Here is a 22,089-nt window from a genome sequence, read left to right on the forward strand (position 1 = left end):
ACTGTTGTCATTTTTTTTTTTTTTTTAAAGCGCGTACCCGTACAGTGTTGCCAGTTTTGTGCGCGAATTTCAAAACAACGCCATCTTTAATTTAAAATTATTTATTTTTTCCTCCAATGATAATATTATAAAATAATGTTAAATTCAAGAATGCAAAAAGAAAATTAAAAAATTCTGATAAATATTCCAATAATCTAGCAAAGATTTAATTATTTATTATATGAATCACTTGTTTGTAGGTTAGGTTTCAAATTTTAAAAAAATTATATTTATATTATTTTTGTTTATAAAAAAAAAGTAAATGAAAGAAGAATATTTATAAATTATAAATTAATAAATTTAATTATAAGTATATACCAATTTAGATAGAGCTCTAAAAATAAAGGGAATGAGTGTAGTCACGCCTGACAATAGGCAACCATATACTCCCGAAATAGTTGAAGCTTTTTTGTATAATGAAATGAGAGTGTGTTTATTTGTTCAATAGTGTTAATTTTGCGAAATTAATTAATCTCTATTAAATAACAATAATGTGAAATAAAAGAAGAAATAAAAAAAAATTATTTATATATATATATATATATTTATCGTGAAGATCGTGCTTATATTTTGCAAGAGTCAAATGACTATTTTTAGACTTTTGAGTTTTTCTTCTCGTATATATATATAAATAATGTATAATGTTATTTATACAAGTTTTTCGACGTAATGGACAATTATCAGAAAAATGAAAAATAAAATGCCACCATTTCGCAGGAAAAAGAATGGAAAATCTTTTCCAGTTAAAGTTTGTACTCTCGATGCAGAATTGGAATTCAATTTGGAGGTTAGTTTTATATATATAATGGATATTTTGTATTAAATGCGTACATTTTTTTTCAATATTTTTGTATATTTTTACACGATTAAAAAAAGCTTTTTCATTTCTTTGTTTTTTTGGAGAAAAAAAAAAATTGATAAAATTTTTTTTTCGCGGTATTGTTCTTCGTGAAGAATGTTTATTGGATGACATCATTGTTTGTTAATCTCTGTTTTTTTTTATGCGAAAAGTATATTCTATATAGGGATAATTTTTATATAATATTTATTCGTGAGAAATAATTTTCCTTCTTTTTTATGCTTTAGGATAATTTTTTATTTTCGTTTTATTTGCAATTTTTTTTTTCGGTTTCTTAATGGATTAATAAATAAATTAATTTTGTCTTTTTTTAGTGGAGGGCAACAGGACGGGATTTATTCGATTTGGTTTGTCGTACAATTGGACTAAGAGAGACTTGGTATTTTGGATTGCAATACGAAGACGCGAAAGGATTTATATCATGGCTGAAACTCGACAAAAAAGGTAAATTTTTCATTTATTTACTTTTAATTTACTAAAAACAAAATAATTATTCATATATTTTAATAAAAAATTAATTTTTTAAGTAACTTTAATTAAATATTATTTCTATTAATATTATATATAATAATAAAATGCTTGGTCTGTCCTTCTGTCCTAACTTGAAGTTGGCCTCTTCTGATTTCACGTGTTTTTTTGAATAGTAATCTTATGACGTGTCAAATTTTGACAATTCTTTTTCTCATTTTTGCCAAAGTTTTATAATTGTGTTTCCAAATTTCGGAATAAGTTTCTTTAAAATTCCAAATTCGAAAATTCAATTCACGAAGCTGAAGTACACAACGTTTACCAACGAAATTTTTTTTAAAGTTGTATATTCATTCAAAAATTGTATACAAATACAAAAAATTTTTGATGAGAAAAAAGATGCGCCAGGAAATTTCGTACAAGATAGTAATTTGAAAAAAATTTATTTTTAAAAATTAATTTTTAAGGTACCAGGGGCCAACGAATACCTATTAAATATTAATTATAAAAAAAACAGGCCTCGTATCAACTTAAAGACACAAAAAAATCGTTTTAGTTGATTTATGTTCCAAAAAAAAGTGGATTTGTTTTTTATTTTAACAAAAATATTTTACATATTTTTAAATAAAAATTTTTTTTTAAATAATAATCCTTTTCGAAGGGTTAAAGTTGAAATTTTTAGAAATAATTAAATTTCAAAAGATATTGTTAATTTTCAAACGATTATTAAATTTTACAGAACTAAAAATAATTTATCAAAACAATTTTTGGAAAACATTTTTTAAATTTAATTGAATTTTTGAAAGATTTGAAATTGAGATTTTTGAAATTAATTGAAACTTTAAGTGTTTTGTAATTAAAATTTTAGATGATTTCACTAAAAATTTATTAGAAAATGCGGACAAAATACAATAATTTGAAAATCATTTTTATGAAATGATATTAAATTAAATTAAAATTAATTAAATTTTAAAAAATTTTCGATGGAAAATTTTAGAATCTTTTAAATTCAAATTTTTGAAAATAATTGAATTTTAATTGAAATTGTGGATAATAATTCAATTTTATTTGATTTTTGACTAAAAATTTTGATAATAATTAATTTTGAATTGAAAATTTTGAAAATAATTACATTTTATTTAATTTAAAATTGAAAATTTTGGGTAATAATTGAATTTTATTTGATTTTGAATTGAAAATTTGGAAAATAATTGAATTTTCTTTGATTTTGAATTGAAATTTTGAAAAATAATTGAATTTTATTTGATTTCGAATTGAAATTTTGGAAAATAATTGAATTTTATTTGATTTCGAATTGAAATTTTGGACAATAATTTAATTATAGTTGATTTTTTATTGAAAATTTTGATAATATTTAATTTTGAATTAAAAACTTTGATATTATTTAATTTTGAATTGAAAATTTTGAAAATAATTGAATTTTCTTTGATTTTGAATTAAAAACTTTAAAAATAATTGAAATTCAATTGAAATTTTGGACAATAATTAAATTTTAGTTAATTTTTGATTGAATAATTTGATAATAATTAATTTTGAATTGAAATTTTGGAAAATTATTGAATTTTATTTGATTTTAAATTTGGAAAATAATTGAATTTCTGTTCATTTTGAATTGAAAATTTTGGGAAATAATTGAATTTTAATTGAAATTTTTGATAATAATTTAATTTAAGTTCATTTTTGATTGAAAATTTGGATAATTAATTTTGAATAGAAATTTTAGAAAATAATTGAATTTTATTTCATTTTAAATTGAAAACTTGGTAAATAATTAAATTTTAAATTGAAAATTTTGGATAATTAGGTATTGAATTTTAATTGATTTTGAATTAAAATTTCGGGTAATAATTGAATTTTAGTTTATTTTGAATTGAAATTTTTCAAAAAATAATTCAATTTTATTGTGATATTTTTTTTTAAATTATAAACAATTGTTAAATTTCATAAAAATTTTAATTGAAAAATAATTTTGATATAATTGAATTTGTGATGTATTTCATTAAAATTATTAATAATAATTAATTTAGTGAAGAATCATTTTAGTTCAAAATTTGTTAAATAATTGAATTGAAGAAGATCTGAAGAAGATCTACATTTTATACTAAAAAAATGTATTTTATTTACATTTTTTTCAAATGTAAATAAAAATGTCGCATTTTATTAAAATAAGTCGATAAAAGTCGTATTTTTGAAAAAAGTCGGAAAAAGTCGTATAATCCGAGGCTTTTTTTTTAATCCGAGAATTTAATTTAATTCCTTTCAATTAGTAAATTATTTTTATTTATAATTAAATTTATTGAATTTATTATTATTATTTTATTTTTATTATTATTTTTATATAAATGTAAAAAGTTCAATCTTTAGAAGGAATAAAATTGCAGAGATTTATGTTAATAAATAGTTTTTATTATCATAACATAAATTATTATTATTATTATTATTATTATTAATAATAATATTGTTGTTTTTATTGTTGTTGTAACTATTTTTCTTACAATTTAATTATTAAAATTATTTACTTTAATTTATTTATTTATTATGAAAATTATATTATAAGTACAGAATGGAGAAAATAAATCTAATATTAAAATTATTAATTTAAAAAAAAAATAAAAAAAAATATTAATTAATATTGTAATTTAGTGCAAGATCAAGGAATATCGCAACAGCCAACAACGCCATTTATGTTCCTGGCGAAATTTTATCCGGAGGATGTTGCCGAGGAACTTGTACAGGAAGTAACTCAACATTTATTCTATCTTCAGGTTAAACAAGCAATTCTTTCAATGGACATTTATTGTCCACCGGAAGCTTCTGTTTTACTTGCTTCTTACGCGGTTCAAGCCAAGGTGATTAATTTTTAATAAAATTAATAAAAATCATAATTTTTATTTTTCTAAATCAAAAGAATCCGATTTAATTTAAATTTGATTTTTCTTATTTTTTACAGATTAAAAATTTTTTTTTTTTATTTAATCATTGTAGCTCTAATTTCTATTTTTTATTGTTTAGATTTATTTTTTCTCTTTATATTAAATTTTTGTTTTTAATTTATTATTTAATTTTTATTTTCGTTTTAAAACATAAAATATGTAGTAACAATAAATAAATTTCTATTCTATTTACCATTTTTTTATTGTTTAATATTTTTTTTGTATCTTTATTTTTAAATGAATTTAATTTTTTTTGTCTTTATATTTAAATAAATGTTTGATTTCTTTTTTTTTTTAAGTACGGAGACTATGATGAAGTCTCACATCGTCCAGGAATGTTGGCTAGCGAAGATCTTTTACCGCAACGTGTTATTGATCAATATCAAATGACACCGGAAATGTGGGAGGATCGTATAAAAATTTGGTACGCCGATCATCGGGGAATGTCACGCGACGAAGCTGAAATGGAATATTTGAAAATTGCACAGGACCTCGATATGTATGGAGTTAATTATTTTCCAATTAGCGTAAGTAATTAAATTTATTATTTCCTTCCTCTTTTTTTCTATTATTTAAAAATGATTTTATTCATTTAAATATATCAAATTTCATAATTTGATTTGAATTAAATTAAATTAAAACTTAAATTAATAAAAAATTGTATTAAAATTTTTGAAAAAAAAACAATTAAAATTCGAATAATTTTGTAACATAAATCAATTAAAATTTTTTAACAAATTGAAATTCGAATAATTTCAACACCAATCAATTAAAATTCGAATAGTTGTAAATTCGGATAATTTAAAACTTAAATCAATTGAAATTAGGATAATTTTTAATATAAAAAATAAAATAAAAAACATTATTTTTTAATAAATATTGAAAATTTTTGATAAATTGAAATTAAAAACAATTATATATTTTTATTTAATTTGAAATTTGAATAATTTTACTGTTAAATCAATTAAAATTTTTCAATAAATCCAAGAGTTTACAAATTTTATTAATATTTTTTTTTGACTCATTTTTCACAAATTTTTTTACAAAAATTATAATTTTTATCATCCCCGGTAAAAAAAAGAACATCAACATTTTTTAATTAAATAAAAATTTCAATTGACAGAATAAGAAGGAGACGGACCTTTGGCTGGGTGTGACGGCATTGGGACTAAATATTTACGAGAAGGAAAATAAGCTGACGCCAAAGACAACGTTCACGTGGTCCGAGATCCGGCATATAAGCTTTGATGACAAGAAGTTTGTGATCAAACCAGTGGAGAAGTCATCGCCAAATTTTGTCTTCTTCTCGCAGAAAGTTCGGATGAATAAATTGGTAAAGAAAAAATCTGATGTTGCCAGCTGGGTGAAGGGAATTGTAGTTTTAGGATTGGAGGAACGTATTAGTGACAAAGCTGCTCGAATATTATTTGTTAAGATTCTGGACCTGTGCATTGGAAATCATGATCTATTTATGCGGAGAAGGAAGCCCGATTCAATGGAGGTCCAGCAGATGAAGGCCCAGGCAAAGGAAGAAAAATCAAGGTAAAATTTTTTTTTTTATTTTTAATTTCATTGATTTATTATTTTTTCTCTCTTTTTCCCGTTTGCTGTGTATTTTACTATTTTTCGTAAGAGAGAGAGAGAAGGAAATATATTACAATTATTTCTGTGTGTGTGTGTTTTTTTGATAAAATATTTTATTGCAGGCGCATGATTATTCGATAAAAATTAGAAATTCATAATTAGAATTATAAAGAATTTTATTAGAAATAATTATTTTACTATTATTATTATTATTATTATTATTTTATTATTATTTTTGTTGCAAAATTTTTCGATTTGATGGAATTTTGTACAAAATTTATGAATTTATTTATTAATTTTTATGGAAAAATTATGCGCCCCATTTTATTTGATGCGGAATAAAAAGAATGGTTAAAAGTGAAATTTGATTTGTTGAAGAAAGATTTTATTATTAAAAAAAAAAAATTATAATTGCTTTTTCAAAAATTTACTTTTTGAATTCAATTTGTAGTTTGGAAAATTAAAAAAAATTGAAAAATAAAATCTTTCTTGGACTCAAAAAAAAGAAGGAAGAAGCTTATTAATTTTTGAATGAGATTTTTTAAACTATTTTCTCGTCCCCCCCATTTCCCCTAGCATGATTCAAAAAAATTATTATTTTCGAAATAGATTTTTTATTTAGAGTTTACTTCTATTTTCGATGTCGACAAAAAATCTGATCAGGTAAGCCAAATGTTTTTCACTTTTTTTTTTTTTTTCCTATTTCACAGTGAGAAATCGATTTTTGCATGTGTATTTAAAATTTTTAAATGAAAAAGAAGAAAATAATTTTCGAAAAAAAGCTTAAAATACTTTCGAAATTAAAATTATATTGAAAAATAAAATTTTTAATTTAATTCAAAAAAAAAAAAAAAAAAATACTGACAACGGAATTTATTCGGGAAATTATTTTTAAAAAAAATTTTTTGTTTTCTTTTCAGAAAATAAGACAAATTAAAAAATAGGTTTTAGTTTCTTTTTTTTACATTTTTTTTTAAAATTATTTTTACGTTATTTATTTTTTTTTATTATTATTTATATTATTATTTATATTATTTTATATTATTTATATCATTATTTATATTATTATTTATTTATTTATTTATTAATTTAACACAATAGCCCGCAGTACTTATATTATTATTATTCAGGCCTTGGATCGACTTAAAGGCACAAAAAAAGTCGTTTTAGTCGATTTATATTCCAAAAAAAGTCGATTTTTTTTATTTTAACAAAAATACATTACAGATTTTTAAATAAATTTTTTTTTTTTAAAAATAATACTTTTGGAATAGTTAAAGCTGAAATTTTTAGAAATAATTGAATTTTAAAAGATTTTGTTAATTTTCAGACAATAATTAAATTTTACAGAAGTAAAAATAATTTATCAAATAATTTCAGATAACACTTTTTAAATGTAATTAATGTAATGTAATTAAATGAATTTTAATTGATTTTGAATTGAAATTTAGGAAAATAATTGAATTTTATTTGATTTCAAATTGAAAATTTGGAAAATAATTAGATTTTAGTTTATTTTGAATTGAAAATTTTGAAAATTATTGAATTTTCTTTGATTTTGAATTGAAATTTTGGGTAATAATTGAAATTTATTTGATTTAAAATTTAAAATTTGGAAAATAATTTAATTTTAGTTAATTTTGATTTAAAAATTCTAAAAATAATGGAATTTTAATTGATTTTGAATTGAAATTTAGGAAAATAATTGAATTTTATTTGATTTCAAATTGAAAATTTGGAAAATAATTAGATTTTAGTTTATTTTGAATTGAAAATTTTGAAAATTATTGAATTTTCTTTGATTTTGAATTGAAATTTTGGATAATAATTGAAATTTATTTGATTTCAAATTTAAAATTTGGAAAATAATTTAATTTTAGTTAATTTTGATTTAAAAATTCTAAAAATAATGGAATTTTAATTGATTTTGAATTGAAATTTAGGAAAATAATTGAATATTATTTGATTTCAAATTGAAAATTTGGAAAATAATTAGATTTTAGTTTATTTTGAATTGAAAATTTTGAAAATTATTGAATTTTCTTTGATTTTGAATTGAAATTTTGGAAAATCATTGAATCTCAATTAAAATTTTGGATAATAATTTAATTATAGTTGATTTTTGATATAAAATTTTGATAATTAATTTTGAATTAAAATTTTGGATAATTATTGAATTTTAATTGATTTTAAATTGAAAATTTTGAAAATAATTAAATTTTATTTGATTTCAAATTGAAAATTTGGAAAATAATTAGATTTTAGTTTATTTTGAATTGAAATTTTGGATAATAATTTAATTTTAGTTGATTTTTGATAATTAATATTGAATTGAAATTTTGGATAATTATTGAATTTTCTTTGATTTTGAATTGAAATTTTGGAAAATAATTGAATTTTCTTTGATTTTGAATTGAAAATTTTGAAAATAATTGAATTTTCTTTGAATTTCAATTGAAATTTTTGGTAATAATTTAATTTTAGTTTATTTTTGATAGAAAATTTTGATAATAATTAATTTTGAAATGAAATTTTGGATAATTATTGAATTTTAATTGATTTTGAATTGAAATTTTGGATAATAATTGAATTTTATTTGATTTTAAATTGAAAATATGGAAAATAATTGAATTTTAAATGATTTCAAAATGAAAATTTTAAAAATAATGGAATTTTCTTTGATTTTGAATTGAAATTTTAGGTAATATTTGAATTTTAGTTGATGTTGAATTGAAATTTTTGAAAATAATTGAATTTTATTTGATTTATTATTTTGAATTAAAATTTTTTTGGTTATTTTATTTGATATTTTTTTAAAATGATAAACAAATTGTTAAATTTCATAAAAATTTTAATTGAAATAAAATTTTGAAATAATTGAATTTGTTATGAATTTCATTAAAATTATTAAAAATAATTAATTTAGTGAAGAATTTTAGTTAAAAATTTGTTAAGTAATTGCAGAAAAATTGAAATAAAAAAAATATGAAGAAGATCTGCATTTTATACTAAAAAAAATATATTTTATTAAAAAAATTTTTTTTTAAAATTCCAAAAAAAATTTCAAAATAGTCGCATTTTATTAAAACAAGTCGAAAAAAGTCGTATTTAAAAAAAAAAATTCGGAAATAGTCGAAATAGTCGTATAATCCGAGGTCTGATTATTATAAATTAATATTTTTATTTTATATTTCTTAATATTTTTCTACAATTTTAATTAAAAAAAAGCATGCAAAGATATTTATTTATTTTTTTTTTGAATAGCATTTAATTAGTGCAAATCTATAAACAAGAATGTGTGATTATTTTTATGTCAGGAGGCAAATCGAAAGGAATAAATTGGCCCGCGAGAAACAATTGAGGGAAGCTGCAGAGAGGGAAAAAGCTGCGATGGAACAGCGTCTTTTGCAGTATCAAGAAGAAATTCGACTTGCAAACGAAGCTCTCGTAAGTTTCGTAAATATTTTAATTATTTAAAAATAAATAATTTTCATTTAAAACTTCTTTTTTTTTTCTTCTAAATATTATTTACAAATAAATTTTTAAATGATTTTCTCATTATTCAGTAAATAGGGTCAGTCGGGGTAAATCCGAACGGGGGGTAAATCCGAACGCTAATTATTTCAGCTTAATTAAAATTTTTAAAAATAAGTTCGATATGAGAATTTTTACCTCAGATCCTCTTGAAGAGATTCTAAGTATTATCCCATTTTTTGTTTGTTAATTAGCAACAGCATAAACAAAGATAACAAGTATTGCAAAAAAGATTGAAAATCAAAGATGACACTCTTTCAGTATTTTGTCTCGTATTTGAAGAAAAAGAAGCTAAAAATTCATTTTATTATTTATAATTGTTTGTTATGAATACTAGAACAGAAACTATATTTGATTTTTGCCTTCTGTAAAATTTTATTAATAATATCAGACCGTTCGTATTTACCCAAGAAAATTGGAAAACTGGGGTAAATCCGAACGGTATTTTTAATAATTTTTTTTTACATCAAAGCCACACAAAATTGTTTTTATTTGATTACACTATTATTTTAACATTATAAAAGTACATAGAAAAAAGTTTTTCTTTCTATACGTATCCTCGTTAGTAATTAATAAGCAGAAACTTAATCTCTGTTCTCTCGAAGGAGTGTTTCACTTTTTTTGCCAAATGGTTTGTTGAAAAAAGTTTTTCAGGATCTTAATAAAATTTGGTATTCTACGGTTTTTGGGGTCGCTAATTACCAATTTGAAGTCAGTTTTTCAAAATTCAAAATGGCGGACGAGAATTAAAAAATTCATTGGATTCGCTCGAAAATTGTTACTCGGGGGGTTTCAGGGTTAGCAAATTTGATCATTTTTAAAAATAAGTTTTAGGAAAGTACGCCATTTTGAATTTAAAAAATTTCACTTTTATTTTTGTATTTACATTCAATCACTCCAAAATACTTTCTGTAGCATGTTTTGCAAAAATCCGTTATGATTTGATAAAGTTATTGAAGGTTTTAATTGTGTAATGCATTTTAATTTTCAACCTGTTTGATTTTTGTATTTATATATGATGCATTATTACATAATATGTTTATTATCGTATTTTTTTTGAGTTTTTATATAAGTTTAACAATTGCAATACTTTAAATTTATTTTCCCTAAGATTTTTCTGAAATACAGTGGCGTTCGTATTTACCCCCATATTTTAGGAAAGTTGCAAAGTATCGAGGTAAATACGAACGCTAAGTTTCCTGCGATTGTAATTTATCAAAAATTTTTTCTACCCCATAAAATTGTTCTATGGAAGTAAAGTAACAACTTCATGCACCAGAATACCGGAAGTATTTTTTTTTAAAGAAAAAACTTATGTTATTGTTAAAACTTACTAAAAGCGTTCGGATTTACCCCGGTTGACCCTACTATAAAAAAAATTCTTTTTGCATTTTTCGCAAAAAGAGAAGAAAAATTTTTGTAAATAATCCAATAAAATATAATAATAATTTAGGTATAATTGTGTAATTAATTTAATTGAACATTTTTGTTTTGTATTTTTTTTTTTTTTTTTGAGTAGAGAAGGTCTGAAGAAACGGCAGACTTGTTAGCAGAGAAAAGTCGTGTTGCTGAAGAGGAGGCAATGCTCCTTAGTCAAAAGGCCTCGGAGGCTGAGCAGGAGATAACGCGAATTAGACTGAATAATATGAAAACAGAAGAGGAGAAAGTTCATCTTGAGAGAAAGACAAGAGAGGCGGAATTACTCACCGAGAGATTGGTACAAGAGTCCGAGAGACGTGCCGTCGAGGCGGAAAAACTCAAAGACGAATTACTTCGCGCTCGAATCGCCGAGAAGGAGGCAAAGGAAAAATTACTCGAATTTCTCAGCAGAAATGCATACGCAAATGCAATAACCGTGAGTAATTTTTTTTTTTTTTCCATTCTAAATTAATTTATTATTAAAATTTTCTTTTTCTTTTTTTTGCAGCCGGTGTCGAATATTTTTCCATCGACACAAGTATTACCATCGGATTTGCAAGCTGATTTACAAACATTACATTTGGATGCTGAGCCATTGTCACCTGAATTAACATCGTATGATTTAATTGCCGACGGTGATGTCGATCAATTGTCAATTGAAATTGAAAAAGAACGCGTCGATTATTGGGAGAAGAGTAAAAATTTACAGGAACAATTAAAGGAATTACGCTCTGAAATTGAGGTAATGAAAGTTGGCGAGAAACAATGTGAATTGGATCAATTGCACGAGGAACAAGTGAGACTTGGCGAAAATAAATATAGTACATTGAAAAAAGTCAAGTCAGGTTCAACTAAAGCGAGAGTTGCCTTTTTCGAGGAACTTTGATTAAAAAACAATTCGTAAGTTCCCTTTTTTTTTTTTTTTTCCGCCTCTTGCTTCTTATAGTAAATCGTTTAGAATTTAACGCAAAATGAAAATTCTATCAAAAATTGAAATTTTTATCAAAACAAATTAACTAGAAAATTTTATTTTTTTTAAAAATCGTTTTTATTTTAATTTTTTTTTTAAGCCGCTTTTTTGCACAATTCCGAGCCAAATAGTGCCTTTGAATAATTTTTGTTTTTTTCTATACTTTTGTTAGAAAATTACAAATGTCAATTTAAAATCATTGATTGAAAAATTTATTATAAGATGAACGATTAACGAATTTCGATATTTGATAATTTTATTATTACTGTAGTTTTTTTTTAGCTGTACGATAATTAAGCTCGCCATATTCTCAAAATGCGATAATAAATTGTACAATAGCAGTTTGTAAGTTTAATACGAAAAGTCATTAGTAGTTTTACATTTTTTTTTTTAGTAATAATATTTTTTTAAAAGCAAATACTCGCACGTGTCGAGATAAAAAAAAAAAAAAATCGGATAAATTATTTTTACACTGAAATAAAAAAAATTTTGTAAAATTAGAAAAAAATTGCGAAAATTACAAAAAGGGGAATTTTTTAATTTGTTGAATGGAAATTGACTGATAAATTTAAAAAAAAAAATACTTTTTGACCTAACAAATTTTATTCTAAATTAAATTGGAGTCGCTGTTGGGTAAAAAAAATTTTAAATTAGAAAATAAGATTTCACAAATTTTTTTATTTTTTAAACTGATTTTTAAACTGAGTTTTATTACAAAAAATATGATCAATTTTTCTTTTAAAATAGTGAAAAAAGAAAAGAAAAGAAAACAGAGCAAGAAATTCTATTTTTTATTCCTTTTACAAAATGTAGGTAATTTTTAAGTTATATATAAATATAAATATATATATATATAAAATTTTACTGCTCATAGAGGCGAATCAAATCGTCCTCGATAGCTGGATAATTTGTAATAGGACATTTTCCATACCTTTGTATTACTGGTAAAATGCATAGGTAACAAAAGATGTATCTGAAGAAATAAAAACAAATTTACATGTTACATTTGTGTATTGACACGAAAAAAAAAAAAAATGGGAAAAAATTTCCTCAAAATACCCCTCCTAAAATAAATAATAATTATAATTTTGTTTTAATTTTGCTAAATTATAATTTATTGAATTAAAACTAAATTTTAAATTACGAAATTTGAACTAAATTATAATTTAGTAAATTAAAACTCAATTATAAATTACGAAATTAGAACTAAATTATAATTTAGTAAATTAAAACTCAATTATAAATTACGAAATTAGAACTAAATTATAATTTAGTAAATTAAAACAAAATTATAATTTACTAAATTAAAACTAATTTATAATTTAGCAATTAAAATACTAAAAAAAAATTTCCTTTTTTATCAAAACGAAAGAGAGAAAAAAAAATTACTTACCCCGAAGTAGCAACTGCAGTTCGTGTGCGAAATGGTTTTTTACAAATTGGACAAAGTCCTTGAAATTGTTTTGCCTTTTCTGTAATCTGAAAATTTATTTACAATTTAAAAAACAAAATTTCATTTTTCTTGATGAAATTTGAAAAAAAAAAATGTTTTCTATATTTAAATAATTTTTTTTTCAATCTACAAAATTAAATTCGATTAAAAATATAATTAAATTGTTTTTGTTAATTAAAACTAATATATTTGAATTTTTTTTTTTTCGTTCTCAAAATTATATCCAATTTAAAAAAATAATTAAATTCAATTTTCTTCAAAATTAATTATCTTTAATATTAAAAATTGAATTAATAAATGGGAAAGTAAAATAATTTAAAAAATTAAAATTTACAATAAAGTGGGAAATTTAATTTTTCTTTTTTAAAAAAAAACACTTACTGGCGGCGCAGCTGGTGTTGGAAGAGCAATTAAACTTTTATCATAATTTTCCTTATCCCAATATTGTAGAAAACGAAAAATAAATGCCGCTATTTCCAATGATTTTACGGCAACCTCCTCAAGTATTGTACCACCGTCTTTTAATGTAAATGTACCTTTTTTGATTTTATAAAAAAGATCCGTAATAATAATCGAGGGATTCATAAATGAATAGGATAATGTTATATCGAAAATTTTCAAAAATGGCGATGTATACTTTGATTTTCCAGCGGTGTATAGTAATAAATTTTGAAATTTTAAAATTTCTCTTATCGTATCACAGATATAGTAAATGCTAATGAAAACTGTTATTAGCCTTCTTTTTAATTTCTGTTTAAAAACAAAAAAAAACATAAGAAATTTTCAATAATTATTTATTTAGAAATTATTAAAAAATTTTATTAATAATAATTACTAAATAATAATTATTAAAAAATTATTATCATTATTAATAATTCTTAATAATAATTTGATAACAATTATTATATTAGTAATTATTAATAATAATTTCTTAATAATTATTTAGTAATTATTAATCATAATTTTTGAATAATTGTTATTTAATAATTTTTAATAAAAATTTTTCAATAATTATTATTTAGTAATTATTAATAATATTTCTCAATAATAATTCGGTAATAATTATTATTTAGAAATTATTAAAAAATTTTATTAATAATAATTACTAAATAATAATTACCTATTAAAAAATTATTATAATTATTAATAATTCTTAATAATAATAATTTGATAACAATTATTATATTAGTAATTATTAATAATAATTTCTTAATAATTATTTAGTAATTATTAATCAAAATTTTTGAATAATTGTTATTTAATAATTATTAATAATATTTCTCAATAATAATTCGGTAATAATTATTATTTAGTAATTATTAATAATATTTCTCAATAATAATTTTTCAATAATTATTATTTAGCAATTATTAATAATAATTCTGAATAATAATTTTTTAATAATTACTGTTTATTAAAATAATAACTAATAATTATTTTTTAAAATACTTAAAGTTTTTCCATCGATTAATAATAATTACAAAAAAAAAAAAAAAAATTTCCCACGTTCTGGATAAAAATAATTTTATTATAAATTATAATAACAAAAACAAATTATTTATCCAGATCGTAGAAATTTTTTTTCTTTGCAATTATTATTTAATAATTATTGTTATTTTTAAATAATAGAAGAATTTTTGTTACTTACTGGACAATTGGGACTAGATAATTCAAGGGAATATTTTTTTCTCAAAGCATCGAGTTTTTTATTTAAATATGGAAAAAGAATTAATAAAATTAAAGAAGCTTGCTTTTGATTTTTACTTAATTTAGTAATTGTATTGGAATTTTTTAAAGAAACTCTTTTCAGTCCATAAAATTTTTCAGAAAACGAAGCGCCTGAAAAATTATTTTCTTTATTATTTGTATAATAATTAACTAATTATAATTAATTATTTATTTATTTTCTTTATTTTTTATTATTTATTTAAAAAATTATTAGACTTATTATTATTATTTTATTATTATAATTATATTATTATTAATATTTGCACAATTAAAAAAAAAATTAAAAAATTAGGAAATAAAAAATATAAAATAGGAAAATAATTATTGAAATTAAAAAAAATATTTGTAACTAACTGTGACGACAGAGGTAATAATGTTGTAAAGCACCGTTTAACAACATAAAAGTTTCGTCTTTCCATCTGAGAAAAGTGCCAAATTTTGCTGGATATAAATTTGCTAAAACCTGAAATTAATTTTTTCCACGTAAAATAATTTAAATATTTACATTATTTTTTTTTTATATAAATAAAAATAAATTTCTATTCAATATAAGTAAATAAATAAATTTAAATTTCGCGGGTATTAGAACATTATTTTAAGGTTATGTTGGTGGCGCAATTTAAAACAAAAAAAATATGTTAATTACAAGCAAGAAATTAAATTTTCACTAATAGGCTACTTTTTATACTTTTATTTTTAAAATTACAAAATAAAATTACAATTAACTTACAGTAAGAAGTTTATTGAACGCAGGTTCAAGGGATAATGACAATAAATCTTGAGCACCAATTTCAAAAATACTCGGTTTAGAATAAGAGGTTCCTGTTAAATGTACTCCTTTTTCTCCCATTGTAATTGTTTTTCTATATATTCATTGAATTTATAAATATTAAATATATATTACTATTTTACATAAATAAAAATAAGTGCTTTTTACGTCAAAAAAAAAACAACAAAATATAAAACAAGTGTGAAGTTGGTCATATAGTAAATTGACAACTATCGTATAGGTTGGCAACAATGGTAATGACCACGTGGTTTTAACAAAAATATAAGAGGCGAAAAAGTGGAAGAATTAAAAATATATAATTAACTAAATTAAAAACGAAATTAAAGTAGAATATTGAAAAATTTCTTCAAATTATGGCTGAAATTGCCTTGAGCGTGGCTGAGAAAACATTTATTCTTCATGGAGTTGATGTGAGTTATATTTTTCCATTCGTTTCCCCCTGGGGAACATAACCTTAAAATTATGATATAAACAAATGGATTTTCATTTAAAAAACCATTTTTCTTATTCCGTATTTTTAAATACTAATAATTATTTTTTAAATACTAACAATTATTTTATTATTTTTTATTATAATAATAATAATTTATTTCATTGTATACTTATTAATACAAAGTTTTTATAAACTTTTCGCCTTCGTTTACTTTTTTTTATTATTAATTAATTTTATTATTTATTTCCATATTTTACACTTTTTAACTTTTAGAATAAATTTCGAAATAAAAAAAAAATAAAATTAATTTCATTATTTTTAATAATTGTTTATATATATATATATTATAAAGTCCAAATTAGTATTCTTATGATTAATGTACTAATTGTAATTTTTTTTCTGTATTTTTGAATAATTTTATTTAGAATTTAGAAATTTTTTTTTTTTATAATTACGAAAATTTATATTATTTTTTATTTTTATACTTACGAAAATTTATATTATTTTTTTTATAATTACGAAAATTTATATTATTTTTTTGTTATAATTACGAAAATTTATACCTATTATTTTTTTTTTTTTTTATAATTACGAAAATTTATATTATTTTTTGTTTTTTTTTATAATTACATAAATTTATATTATTTTTTGTTTTTTTTATAATTACGAAAATTTTTATATTATTTTTTTTTATAATTACGAAAATTTATATTATTTTTTATTTTTATACTTACGAAAATTTATATTTTTTTTTGTTTTTTTTTTTATAATTACGAAAATTTATATTATTTTTTGTTTTTTAAACAGTCGGACTCGAGAATTGATGGACGATCACGATTAGAATATCGAATGTTGGAAATAGAAACAAAATTAATGGAACAAGTTAATGGTTCGGCTCGTGTTCGTTTGGGTAATAGTGATATTTTAGTTGGAGTTAAAATGGAAATTGATACACCATTTCCCGATAGGCCTTATGAGGGGAAAATTGAATTTTTCGTCGACTGGTATTAATTTCATTATTTTTACAAAAAATTATTTTTTAATAAATTTCTTTTTAAAACAAATTTTTTTTTTTAGCTTGAATTATAGAAATAAATACTTTTTTTTCTGTTGAAATAATTTACATTTAAAAAAAAGTGTTAAAATTATTTATTTCCATAAATCTTTTTCAATAAAAAACTTAATTATATGATTAAAAAATTAAATAAATTTTGTTTGTTTAATAAATAATTTATTTTTTAAATAAATTGTACATCTAGAGAAAATGTAGTAGATAAATATTTATTTACTTTCAAATAAATTTTATTTACTTTAAAAAAAAAAAAAGTACTATTTGTTTTAAATTAATTTTTATTTGAATTATAAAATAAAAAATTTGAATTACGCGAAATAAAATTTTTTTATTTATGCTATATTAGATTTTTATTTTCAGCTCAGCAAATGCAACGCCTGATTTTGAGGGTAAAGGAGGTGACGATTTGGCAAATGAAATAAGCAGTGCTCTATCGCGGGCTTATCAATCGCCACAAACTTTTGATTTAAATTTTCTCTCCATTTTGCCACATAAAAAATGTTGGAAAATGTTTGTCGACGTTTTGGTAATTTTTTTTATTTTTGGTAACAATTTAAAAAATTTTTTTTTTTTTTTTTTTTATAAAATAACTTATAAAATTAGTTTTCCTAAAAAAATTTAGAGGGAGGAAAAAAATTTGCAAATGATTGAATTTCAATTTTTTTATAGAAAAAACAAGAAACAATTTTTAATTTTTTTTTAAAGTAAATTATAAAGTTTAAAAAAAAAAAATAGAGGGGAAACAAATTTGGAAAATCGTTGAATTTTTTTTATTTATAGAAAAAACAAGAAACAATTTTTTTATTTATATAAAAAATGCTAATAAAAAAAACAAAAGAAAGAATTAAAGAAATTTTTTTTTTTAGATTCTTCAATGTGGAGGAAATTTGTTTGACGTTGTTGGCGTTGGTGTAAAAGCGGCTTTAAATTGTACAGAAATTCCTAAAGTCACTTCGGCAACAATTGATGGCTCAGAGGCTGATATTCATTTATCAGATGATATTTATGATTGTATTAAATTGGATGTGACGAATTTTCCCTTATTTGTCACTGTTTGCAAGGTACATTTATTATTTTCGAAAAAACAAATTCTAATCGAATAAAATTTAAATTTAAACTATTTAATAACTTAATAATATATATTGTAAATATTAAAATATTTTTGTAAAATTAAATTCATTTAAATTAAATTAAAATGAAATTAATTTAAATATTTTAAAATTTTATTAAAATGAAATTAATTCAAAATTAAAATGTTCTTTTTCTCAAAATTCGTAGATTGGAGATAATTGCATTGTTGATCCCACATCGCAAGAGGAAGTTTGCAGTGCGGCAAGTATAATAATGTCAGTAATGCCCAATGGAAAAATAACGTCAACAATAAAAATGGGATACGGAAGTCTTTTATCAACAACTTTGGGAAAATGTTTAGAGGTAAAAATATTTATTTATTTATTTCAATTATTTTTCATAATAATTAATTATTTTTCAAATTACTACAATTAGATTTCTAAAGTGATTAATTTTTTTTTTATAGAAAAAATTTGAAAAAAAGGAAATTAGATTAATTAGAAATTTGCAAAAAGTTCTAAATTGCTTAGAGCTTTTTATTTATTTAATTATTTATTTAAATCAATTATTTTTTTTGCATACTAGATTTTTTTCGATATATTTTTGCATACTAATTAATTATTTTTGTAATCAAAAAAATTAGATTCTAAAATGATTAATTTTAGAGAAATTTTGAAAAAAAATTAGATTAATTAGAAATTTTTAAATATTTAAAAATATTTCTAAAATGGAAATTAAATTAATTAGCTGTAATTTGCATACAGTTTTTTACTTATTTAAATGAATTGTTTGATAATTATTTTCCAATTTCTAAAATTAGATTCAAAATTGATTAATTTTATTTGCATTTTAGAGAAATTTAAAAAAAAAAGAAAAGAAATTAAATAAATAAATTTTATTTTAATTGAAATTTAAATTCAATTTTAGTTATTTTTTAAATTTCTTTTTTCACTTTGTTTGGATTAATTAGATCGGAACCAAAGTTGGAATTAAACTTAATGAAGCAGTTATTTCACAATTAAAGAGGGAAGAGAAACTAGGACCTAAAAAACAATTTTTTGGATTTCTTCGATAATTTCTTAATTTTTTTCTATCATTATTAAACTACTTTTTATACCAAAAAAAAAGGTAATATTTTTCTTTCCATATTCCTTTTTTTTATAAATATATAAATTTTATAACAACTTGTGTAGAAAAAGTTCAATTTCGATTTCAAAAGAAACTAAATTTTTGAAAAGTTCAATTAAAAAATTGTTTTTTTAGAAATTTTCACATTTTATTCCATTAAGAAATAATTAAAATTATTCTATTAATATTTGTCTGCAAAAAAAAATTGGTTTTTTTTAAATATTTCAAATTTGCATTATTTGAAAAATAATTTGAATTTCCCGCCAATTATTTTTTTTCCCCTAATAATTGGTAATTTAAATATTGTGGACAATTTCAAGTTATTGCGAAAAAAAATTTTTTTGTTTAATATAAAATTTTATCTTTTTTAAAAAAACTATTTAGCAAAAAATGAAAAATAAATAAATAAACTGCAAATACAAATTTTCTTTGCAAGGAACATTTATAAAATTGGAAGAGAAAATATATATTTTTTTTTCTATAATTTCTTTAGAAATTTAAATAATTTCCATTAAAATTGAATTAAGATATAATTTTACGAATTTTCGAAATATTATTATTTTAATTAGAATAATTAATTTTTATATTTAATATTATTTATTCAATTCTATAATTTTGTTTACGGGAAAAAAATTATTTTTGTAATGATTTGAATTTCCCGCCAGTTATTCTACAAAGTTGGTACTTGAAATTCTCGATATACAGCCAACTTCAAGTTACTTAAAACAACTACTACATTTCTAAATTGCGATAAAAAAAATGAAATTTTACTTTTTCTAATTATTTCCTAAAGAAATTTTAAAAAAAATGAAAACCCTTTAATATTAAATAATTTCTCTTTGCTAAGAAAATGTATATTTTTCAAATTGAAAATTAAACTACAATAGTGCTTTTTATTAACGCGAGAGTTCGTTGCAAACCAGTTGCATTTTACTGCATTTTGCTAAATATATATATATATGTATACATATATATGTAGTAGCTGTGATTGTGTCATTTTCATTAAAAAAAAAAAAAAAAAAATTCTCAGCTCTTAGTGCAATTTTTTTTTTTAAATTCACCTGAAATAAAGTGTTAAAATTACTTTTAATTTCCATTGAGTGAAATTATTATTAAATTATGGAAGCAGAATCTTTGGATCTTGAGGATGGAGAAGTTCTTGACGACGAGGTCAGTACCAAAATTTTTTTGACAGAAATCGAACATAACCTCAAAAAATTTAGAAAAATAGATTGTAATTAATTGTTTTTACTTCTATATTATTATGGTAGATGGTTTGATTATTAGTAATATAAAATCGATAATTAAAATTTTTTTTCATTTTATTTGAAAAAATTATAACAATAAACAATTAATTTTGGCATTTTTTTTTTTTTTTTTGCACAATAATTCTTTTCCAAAAATATTGTAATGACTTAGAATTTCGTTAATATTAATGAAAATTTTTAACTTGTGTCGTCTTTTTTTCTTTTGTCTTTAAATATAGCTGTCAAAATATTTATCATATTTATATATGCGGAAAAAAATGACTAAATTCGTTTGCTTGCGAAGATAATTATAATTATTTCAATTTTGTTTTTTTTTTTTCGATAATTTTTAACGATGTTCTATTTTTTCATTTATTAATTTTTGGTTTAAAAAAATTTTCATTTAAAAATCTGTCTATTTTATTAGTGAACTGTTTTTTATTTTATAATAATGAGAAGCGTGAATAAGTTTTAAAATTATTTTTTTTAAATTTGACATTTTCTTTTAATCGAATTTTTTCTTTCTTCGTAATATTTAACAGAAATTTCGATTTTTTTTTTAGGTTAGAAACAAAATTTTTACTTAAACAAATTTAGAGAATTTCAATTAAAATTAAAATAATTTATATTTATTTTATTATTATTATTATTATTATTATTATTATTATTGTTATTATTATTATTATAAAAGTTATAAAAATCATAATTAACTACAATTACCTCTAAATTAATAAAATTATATCTAAATAGTTTAATAAAAAAAAAAATTAAGAAAAAGGTTTTAAAAAAACTAAATTAATAAAAAAATAAGTTATTATTATTATTATTATTATTATTATAAAAATTTTTTAAATTCAAAAAATTCTTTAAGAGCTCATTCATGCTTTTTTATTTTTAATTATTATATTATAATTATTATTATAATAATTATATTACATTAATAATAATAATAATAATAATTTATTTTTTTAATAGTAATTTAACAATTTTTTTATTAATTTAGTTTTTTTAAAACCTTTTTCTTAATTTTTTTTTTTATTAAACTATTTAGATATAATTTTATTAATTTAGAGATAATTGTAGATAATTATGATTTTTATAACTTTTATAATAATAATAATAATAATAATAATAATAAAATAAATATAAATTATTTTAATTTTAATATAGAAATTCTCTAAATTTGTTTAAGTAAAAATTTTGTTTCTAACCTAAAAAAAAATCGAAATTTCTGTTAAATATTACGAAGAAAGAAAAATTCGACTAAAAGAAAATGTCAAATTTAAAAAAAATAATTTTAAAACTTATTCACGCTTCTCATTATAAAATAAAAAAAACAG

At 20.0% G+C, this 22,089-nt stretch overlaps 4 protein-coding genes across 7 annotated transcripts in view; 3 read left to right on the forward strand and 1 right to left on the reverse strand.

Moving 5' to 3' along the window:
* LOC127281383 (phosphorylated adapter RNA export protein) overlaps positions 1-22,089 on the forward strand; it is a 264,174-nt gene that overhangs the window by 236,709 nt on the left and 5,376 nt on the right. The window contains exons 1-2 of one of the 3 annotated variants that reach the window (XM_051305078.1): positions 13,209-13,219; positions 20,591-20,672. In XM_051305078.1, coding sequence (XP_051161035.1) covers positions 20,622-20,672 — 51 coding nt within the window. In that variant the 5' untranslated portion in view covers positions 13,209-13,219; positions 20,591-20,621. Of the gene's footprint in view, positions 1-13,208; positions 13,220-20,482; positions 20,673-22,089 lie in introns of those variants that run through there. The other 2 variants (XM_051305077.1, XM_051305076.1) reach the window with 2 other exon arrangements.
* On the forward strand, positions 426-12,194 carry LOC127281376 (merlin). Of its 2 annotated transcripts, XM_051305065.1 has the most exons (9): positions 428-826; positions 1,213-1,342; positions 4,031-4,236; positions 4,620-4,847; positions 5,444-5,653; positions 5,756-5,862; positions 9,222-9,351; positions 10,958-11,293; positions 11,366-12,194. In XM_051305065.1, exons 1-9 carry the CDS (start codon positions 728-730, stop codon positions 11,741-11,743), a joined length of 1,824 nt encoding a protein of 607 aa, XP_051161022.1. In that variant the 5' UTR covers positions 428-727; the 3' UTR covers positions 11,744-12,194. The 2 variants fall into 2 exon arrangements, with proteins under 2 accessions (XP_051161021.1, XP_051161022.1); XM_051305064.1 differs by having other exon boundaries at positions 426-826; positions 5,444-5,862.
* On the reverse strand, positions 12,486-15,983 carry LOC127281388 (peroxisome assembly protein 12-like). The gene is made up of 6 exons (XM_051305084.1): positions 15,739-15,983; positions 15,363-15,471; positions 14,929-15,119; positions 13,662-14,030; positions 13,221-13,306; positions 12,486-12,800 (listed from the first exon to the last, which is right to left on the reverse strand). Exons 1-6 carry the CDS (start codon positions 15,856-15,858, stop codon positions 12,689-12,691), a joined length of 987 nt encoding a protein of 328 aa, XP_051161041.1. The 5' UTR covers positions 15,859-15,983; the 3' UTR covers positions 12,486-12,688.
* On the forward strand, positions 16,040-19,501 carry LOC127281393 (exosome complex component RRP42). The gene is made up of 6 exons (XM_051305089.1): positions 16,040-16,208; positions 17,039-17,235; positions 17,664-17,829; positions 18,170-18,364; positions 18,582-18,737; positions 19,345-19,501. Exons 1-6 carry the CDS (start codon positions 16,152-16,154, stop codon positions 19,447-19,449), a joined length of 876 nt encoding a protein of 291 aa, XP_051161046.1. The 5' UTR covers positions 16,040-16,151; the 3' UTR covers positions 19,450-19,501.

This window comes from Leptopilina boulardi, unplaced genomic scaffold, assembly GCF_019393585.1.
Source record: "Leptopilina boulardi isolate dan_hultmark-lab unplaced genomic scaffold, ZJU_Lbou_2.1 LbouV2_266, whole genome shotgun sequence".
Classification (NCBI taxonomy): domain Eukaryota; kingdom Metazoa; phylum Arthropoda; class Insecta; order Hymenoptera; family Figitidae; genus Leptopilina; species Leptopilina boulardi.

Coding starts and splice junctions, on each gene's coding strand:
- LOC127281388 (XM_051305084.1), bottom strand. CDS start 15,858: ATGGGAGAAAAAGGAGTACATTTAACAGGAACCTCTTATTCTAAACCG. Junction 14,031..14,928: donor TATCTAGTCCCAATTGTCCA/GTAAGTAACAAA, acceptor GTTTTTAAACAG/AAATTAAAAAGAAGGCTAAT. Junction 12,801..13,220: donor ACTGCAGTTGCTACTTCGGG/GTAAGTAATTTT, acceptor TTATTTCTTCAG/ATACATCTTTTGTTACCTAT.
- LOC127281376 (XM_051305064.1), top strand. CDS start 728: ATGAAAAATAAAATGCCACCATTTCGCAGGAAAAAGAATGGAAAATCT. Junction 1,343..4,030: donor GCTGAAACTCGACAAAAAAG/GTAAATTTTTCA, acceptor ATTGTAATTTAG/TGCAAGATCAAGGAATATCG. Junction 5,863..9,221: donor GCAAAGGAAGAAAAATCAAG/GTAAAATTTTTT, acceptor TTTTTATGTCAG/GAGGCAAATCGAAAGGAATA.
- LOC127281393 (XM_051305089.1), top strand. CDS start 16,152: ATGGCTGAAATTGCCTTGAGCGTGGCTGAGAAAACATTTATTCTTCAT. Junction 17,236..17,663: donor ATTGAATTTTTCGTCGACTG/GTATTAATTTCA, acceptor TTTTATTTTCAG/CTCAGCAAATGCAACGCCTG. Junction 17,830..18,169: donor AAATGTTTGTCGACGTTTTG/GTAATTTTTTTT, acceptor TTTTTTTTTTAG/ATTCTTCAATGTGGAGGAAA.